Below are 7,428 nucleotides of genomic sequence, written 5' to 3'. Positions count from 1 at the left end.
TTCTTTTATAAAAATGCAAATACATCTAAGAGGCTTATAACTGGGGTGAGGGTATAATTTAGTCTGAATTAGTTCCATCAGTCTACTTTCTGCTATTACCTAGTTGAAGTCAGTCATACTAAAGAGATGAGAATTTTGCTTGGGGATGGAATGTTTTACTTAAGGAATATAATCATGTTTGGTACAGAGGTGAGATTGTTTGGAATGACAGAAGCATTAAGGAGCCCACAGAATCCACAGAGAGGGGTATCAGGATTTGAGAACACAGAGAACAAGCACACTTTAACCTTCTCTGAAAGTTTGCTAGAATATTAGACCTGGGATGTTAAGAGCAATCATCAGTGCCACCTAAAATAAATAACTATTATTGGTCAATGTTTAAAAATTATTTTAATTGTATTATTTTGAAGACATATTTTATATTTGGTAGTAAATACTACCTATAATTTTTAGAGCTCCACTGTTTTTGATATGACAAAAGGTGTTATCTTTTACCTATTATTTTCCTTTTTCTTTATGTACTCACATGCTACTTATTTTAATGAGGACACAAATCCTAAAATGTTCAAAATGCTATCTTTGAATACAAATCCCGGTATATTTCAAGCTTCACATGAAGGTCAGCACTCAGAGCTAAGATAAAACTACTGGAAAGAATGAGTTACGGCCAAAAATTGGGCACACTTTTAACCAGGATTTTTTGGATGGCGATGCTGTACTAAAAAGAACAAAAACAACAACTCACAACCCAAGCAAAACAGTTCTCTTATGTTTTGTTTTATATTTGTCTTCCAAATATGGTGAAAAATTCCCTTTTGTCAAAATGAGCAAACTTAATAAAAAGCAACAAAAAACATTAGCAACAAATTTGGGCCAACTAAAAACTATGAAACTTTTTTTTCAAAGGGCAAAGCATTAAATGGCAAGATAAAAATAAATCTTTGTGCTAGCCAGTAAAAATTTCATGGGTGTGTGCCCTTCAATGTGAGTCACAAGTCTAATGTCAGGTACACTGTGGCTATGGAATGGAACAGACTGTATTAGCCTTACGTACTATCTCCAACCACTCCTCCTCCTGCCTCACTTGCGTGGGTTCCAGCCACATTTACCAGCATGATCATCTCTCCTTTCTTAGCATTCCTGTCTGTACCTACTACTGAAGATAAAGCCTGTGGCAAGTCTATATGGGGAAAAGGCACAGCAGAATTATGGGATTTCAGCATTATTGATCATTGCCAAACTTTGTATTTTTAGAGATAAGAAAACTGCAGTACAAGTAAGTTTTAAATCTTGCTCAGAATTATACAATGACGAAGACTCAGTGCTAGGACTTGTTAGGTATTCCTCTCTGAAATTGTTGGAGACACTGCTATATCCATCTTTCATATTTCTGCACATTTTGCAAACAGAGGCACTGACCACATTTGTTCTGAACTAGCTTTTCAAAGATATTTATATAGTGGAAAGCCTTGAAAAATAGAGATGGTGCCTCACTCCAGAGCAAAGGAACATTTATTTTTTTGTCCAGTATAATAAATATAATGTCCTCCTCTGGGGCAAAGGGTAGGCATACTCACTGCACATTAGTAAAGATTCAAAATTCCTAAGCTCTGGGTTCCTCTCTTGAAATGCAAACCACTAAGCATAGTTGATTGGTTCTAGGACTGCAACCCACCCCTCTGCCCCCTGGTCATGGATACTAAAATCCATGGGTGCTCAAGTTCCTGATATAAAATGATGTCATACTTGCATATAATCTATGCAATCCTCCTGTATATTTTAAGTCATCTTTTGATTACTTATAATACCTAACACAATGCCTTCACATCGCTTCATTCCCGTGGATTCAATGTAATACTCAGCATGCAGCAAATTCAAGTTTTGCTTTTTGGAACTTCGTGAGATTATTTTTCCTAATACTTCTATTCATGGTTGATTGAAACCAGAGATGTGGAACCCACAGATACAGAGGGCCTACATGCTTCAGTGAACTGGTACATGTGCTGATAGTTGGCTTACCTTTATTGCTGCAAATAAAGAAGTCATTGGTCTCTGACCTAGGCATCCCATGTCTTCTACCAATACCCATGAAACTGCGGCAGGTTGACCTGTGAGCTTGTGAAAGGGGTTAAGATCTCAAACCCTTCACAGTTTTTGACCAAAAGATAAAATCTTAGTGATAATTTATCATGTAAAGGGAGAAAACATTAAGTATTCCAGGGCCTTTTGCCTCTAGATTTTTGCCTGCTTGACTTTTCAAATCTAGGGTAATCCAGTTACCATTATTTGGACATTATGTGTAAGGAATAATAAATAATATGCTTTATTCTTCAAATTAAGTTATACATACACACATATACAATCTGACTTTTAAAATTAAACCTATGAAATGGGTCTTCTTAACCCCACTTTGTGGATTAAAAAAACAAAAAACAAAAAACCCCTGAAGTCACACAGCGAATAGGTGGCAGAGCTAAAAATCTTTGGTTTCAAAATTTGTGTTTTGTCAACCTCCAAATGATACACAGCTTAAAATTATACAAGACATTGTGGCTTTAAATATAATGTCTACATTATATAATATTATGTTTAGTTTTACTATCATACCTTTATAATCATACCATATATTTAGGTACTGACATGTTGCTACCTAATCTGTATTCAATATGAAATATTCAGCATTGACGACAAATAAAATTTTAATTTTGTGAATATTGAATTTATTATATATGATATATTTATACCAACAGTCCACAACAAAAGCTACTATTTATAAAACTTAGATCAGAAAATAATGCTGCAGACATTTCTTTAAAGCTACACTTCTAAGAAAATTATCTTCATCTAGAGAAAGATAACATGATGGTAGAAATAATTCCACTTAAAAAACTGCATTCTGTGAAACTATCTTGTTAGTCACAGAGATAAATACAAAATTAATGCACTAGACAGAGTGTAGAAAGAACTACAAATGCCTAGAACTTATAGATGTTTTTGAGAATAAAAAATGTTTGAAGCAAAAGAAGACAGAAAATACTTCTTAGTTTTATGGATGTAAAACGTAAAATGTAAATTTATACAGAATTGTTTGGTGGAATTTTTAAAAAACTGGCAATCTATTTCTGACCATAAACAGCTTTTCATTTCTGTGATTTTATTGTGTTAAGTACAAAGCCAAAGAAACTTAATGTCCTGAATCAACCATTCTGAAATGTAAATAGCAACAAAGAAAAACACACTTTTAAATCTGTAGGTTCTGGTCAAAATGTAAAAATAACTTTTCCAGATTGCCTTTTCTAAAGAATTTCTGGATATTTTAATATTGCATTAATGAGAATAATTATTTTATTTGCTTCTCCCCAAAACATTACTTTTTTTATATGATTAAACTCCTCTCCAGCTAGAACTTACGAAAACAAAAAAACACTCAGCTTATGTAGTCCGTTATAATTGTCATATAAAACAATAACTACAGAACCAAATTTACACAGCTCTTTAGTTTAGATATGTATCTTAAATTGAAAGTTGAATTGAGATTTATTATTTTATTTTAATTCTCAATAAATATCAGTTGATGACTGTAATCTTCACAGTGGAACATGCCAGTGTGGTTTATGTTTGGAGTGGGAGCAGAAACCCCAATGGGAAGGCTGATGGATTAAGATCGATTATTTGTTTCCTGATGCAACTAGGAGACAAATTAACACAAAACAAAATTAAAGCTATGCAGATCTAAGTTTTAATTATGCAATAAAGAACTTTCTGGGAGCATAAACTATTAAACATTAAATGTATTTAAAACAAGAAATTTGAGGAATCCTTTCACCGATGGCTTTTAAAGTAGGCTATCATTTTTTCTATGAGGGCCTACTTCATCTATGAGGGTTCATATACCTTCTGACGCTTTTTCCACTCTGGGAACCCATGAGGAAACTGAAGATGGTAATTTTTGTCCCAACTTCCTAACATAGTTAAAATGCAGAATTTATTCATTCAGTGTACTGTATTTAACACACAAATTGAGAGGATTCCAGAAAAGAGAAAATTTTGGGGGGATCAGAATAATTTAATCATAAAGGAATATATACTTTGATAAAAGCCCCAAGTATTACATAACTAAGAACTACTGTAATTATTACTTTAAAAATGAAGCAGCAATTATTTTAAAAGCAAACAGAAACGAGAATAAGAAATATATTCATCTGGCAAATCAGAAGGCAAAACTAAACGAATACCAACGTTATGGTTGTTATTCCTCACTTTAGGTCTTTTCATTGGCAAAGTGTTGTGAACTGTGGCAGATCTGTGATTGCGGAATTGATAGACAAAGGAGCAAAAGATGCTAACCTGAGACCGTGTTAGCTGCTGTCTGCTAAGGAAGCCTGCATGTCTCACATGTTTACGCCCAAGGAAGCAAACAAAAGATTACCTGGGAATCTTCTAACTATTTGACATAATCCTTCCTTTCTGCAAAGTGGCTGCTGTATTTCTGGTAATATGTTTGCCTAAAAGGAATGAAAAAGATTCTAGTGAGTGAGGCATTCATCAATGCTAAAGCAAAACCAAGCAAACACACACAAAAAACAGAAAGTGTAGATGGGATGCATTGTCTAAACCACCCACACCCCACCTTCAAATCTCTGCAAGTCAACATGCAAATCCAGAATAATGAAGTAGCTTATTTGATAACATAAAACTAAAACTTGCCCCTGGGAAGCTTCAAAAGTGGTCCTTGGGACCACTTTTTGAAATTTGAAGCCATGATGTTTGCTAAATATAAAAGGAAATACTTGAGGCAAATATAGTAACACAAATAACTTGATATTTAGTGGTAATTCAGTGTTAAACCTGTTCCAAAATTTCATAAACATTCTTCACTTTATAATGAAGGGCATTATTATTTCTAAATGTATAACCCAGTCACCCACAAAACGTCACTTCAACCAAAACTTTTTTTAGACAGCTTTGAAAAGATTTTAAGAGAAAAGATACAGATAACTTTAATACTTCCCTTCTCTTGTGAATTTACAGATTGATTAACTAACATCATCCACTTAATCCCCAAACTAATACCCAATATGAGAAAACCTTGTTAAACCCAACAGAAAGAGACCTGTATAAATTAGCTTGAAAATCGGATTTATTTTTGAGACATTATTGATTACTTTCAAATTAACACACTCTAACCTAATAAAGAATTGCAGTTTCTCTACTATGTCCTGTTGGCATGACTTAATAGAAAGAACCCAGCTGCAGTTGGAGAAGAGGCAACTGGAAACAGGGGTGGTAGCTCGCTTCGGGCACTTAAGAGAATCATAATTTGCTCTCTTTTTTTTTTCAGTTTCTTTATTTGCAAAATAAAGCATTTAGAGCTTATAGTCTCTAAGTTCCACTTCTGCTCTAAGATTTTTACCAAATCAGTAAGATACAGTTCTAAAAACGGATTCATTTAAAGTGCTTGGGAACAGTGCATCGATGAAATCTTCCCCAGTCCTTGCTACTTTATTAATCCTGTTCATGTGTTCAGCAAATTTTCCTTTAATAGCTGTAAAAAAGATAAACTTCAGCCCGATCCTGTATGAATGAAGCCAAGCTTCATCAGAACCCATTCTTGTGATTCTGCACCAGTGGCATTCCTAAACACTACATTGTAAAAGTCCACAAGGACACCAAAGTGTGTATTAGTCCTTTTTCATGCTGCTGCTGAAGACATACCCGAGACTGGGTAATTTATAAAGAATAAGAGGTTTAATGGACTCACAGTTCCACGTGGCTGGGGAGGCCTCATAATTACGACAGAAAGTGAAAGGCATATCTTACATAGTGGCAGAAGAGAAAATGAGAACCAAGTGAAAGGGGAAATCCCTTATAAAACCATCAGATCTCGTGAGACTTATTCACTACCACGAGAATAGGATGGGGGAAACCGCCCCCATGATTCAATTATCTCCCACTGGGTCCCTCCCACAACACGTGGGAATTATGTGAGCTATAATTGAAGATGAGATTTGGGTGGGGACACAGCCAAACCATATCAAAGTGGACGTCACTTACATTCATTTGCACTAAGAATTGAGAAAAGGCTGTGGTACAGTACACTTTCGATCTTAAGGCTGTCTCGATTTCTCAAATCCAAAAGTGAGAAATCTCAGGAACTAAATGTAGAAAAAGAAGGGCTTTCATAGAACGCTGAATTCTTCAATTCAGAATTTAACAAGGGCTGGAGGGAACAAACAACACTACAAAAGTGTAGAGAACCCATAATAGACTAATAAAAAGGACTAATACACACTTTGGTATCCTTGTGAACTTTTACAATGTAGTGTTGTAATAGAGATGATTTTTTTGTTTGTTTTTTAAGTTCAATAGTATCTTTCTAAATTAGTCTGTGAAAAGCTTCAAAAATCAATGAAATCGAACCATTTTCCCTAAATAGGGCAAAATCACAGTTGCTGGTGAATTAATAGAATCCTTAACAATATGATTCAGAAAGAGAATCAGCATTGGGTAAGTAGCATTAAAGGTTATGGACTGACTCAGATCCATTGCTAACCTTCTCTTAACCAACAAAGCACTTCAAAAAAATAGAGCAAGCTAAGGGAAACAATTGTTCTATCCTTCTGCCTTCTCTTTTCCTATCCTCCACACAATGATTTCTCCCTGTGTTCCTTCCTCCAAAGCACATCTTTAGAATTGATAGTGTGGCTGATTACATAAACGTAGCGACATCTGACACCAGAAATATCACCTCTATTCTACTCTGGAACTGAGCACCAAACTAGCAGTTAAACTGAGTAAAATAACAGCACAAAGAAGTAAAAACATTCAAGGGTCATGTGTCATACAGTTGTGGTCATTCAACTATATTACACAGATGATAACTTTTTAATTGTTAAACCTAGTAATACTCTTCTATATCCTAGTGCTTTGTCTTTTTACTTTTATATGTATCATAAAATGTATAAGATTTGCATCATTATTAAGTGGAACATCATCAAAGGAGTTTTAATTTGTATTAACTGACTTTTATATGATGAGCTTCTCCAGCCTAACATTGCAATTATTATTTTTTAATGGACTTTATTTCTTAGAGCCGTTTTGGGTTCACAGCAAAATTAAGCAGAAGACACAGAGATTTCCCATATACTCCCTGCCCCACATGCACAGCCTCCTCCATCATTAACATCCCCCATCAGAGTGGGCCGTGTGTTACACTTGATGAACCTACACTGATACATCATTATCATCTGAATTTTCATTTTTAATATACACAGATCTTGTATTAGGTTTGAATGCCTTATATATGGTATGTATCTATGTGTATATGTGTATATTTGTAAACAGACTTATTTTTCTTTATTTAGCACAAATCCTTTCATATCTTTAAAAGAATTACAATGCACAGATGAAATGATAATATTTAAACCC

The 7,428-nt window shown here is 34.4% G+C and overlaps 1 protein-coding gene across 2 annotated transcripts in view; it reads right to left on the bottom strand.

Moving 5' to 3' along the window:
* Window positions 1-7,428, bottom strand: part of CPED1 (cadherin-like and PC-esterase domain containing 1) — a 320,989-nt gene that overhangs the window by 243,392 nt on the left and 70,169 nt on the right. For both annotated transcript variants that reach the window (XM_011937391.1, XM_011937392.1), the window contains exon 5: window positions 4,430-4,505. In XM_011937391.1, the coding sequence (XP_011792781.1) occupies window positions 4,430-4,505 (76 nt within the window). The remainder of the gene's footprint in view (window positions 1-4,429; window positions 4,506-7,428) is intronic.

This window comes from Colobus angolensis, unplaced genomic scaffold (assembly GCF_000951035.1).
Source record: "Colobus angolensis palliatus isolate OR3802 unplaced genomic scaffold, Cang.pa_1.0 Scaffold163, whole genome shotgun sequence".
Classification (NCBI taxonomy): Eukaryota; Metazoa; Chordata; class Mammalia; order Primates; family Cercopithecidae; genus Colobus; species Colobus angolensis.
Note: the sequence above shows the minus strand (reverse complement) of the source record. Positions and strands in the feature narration are given on the sequence as shown.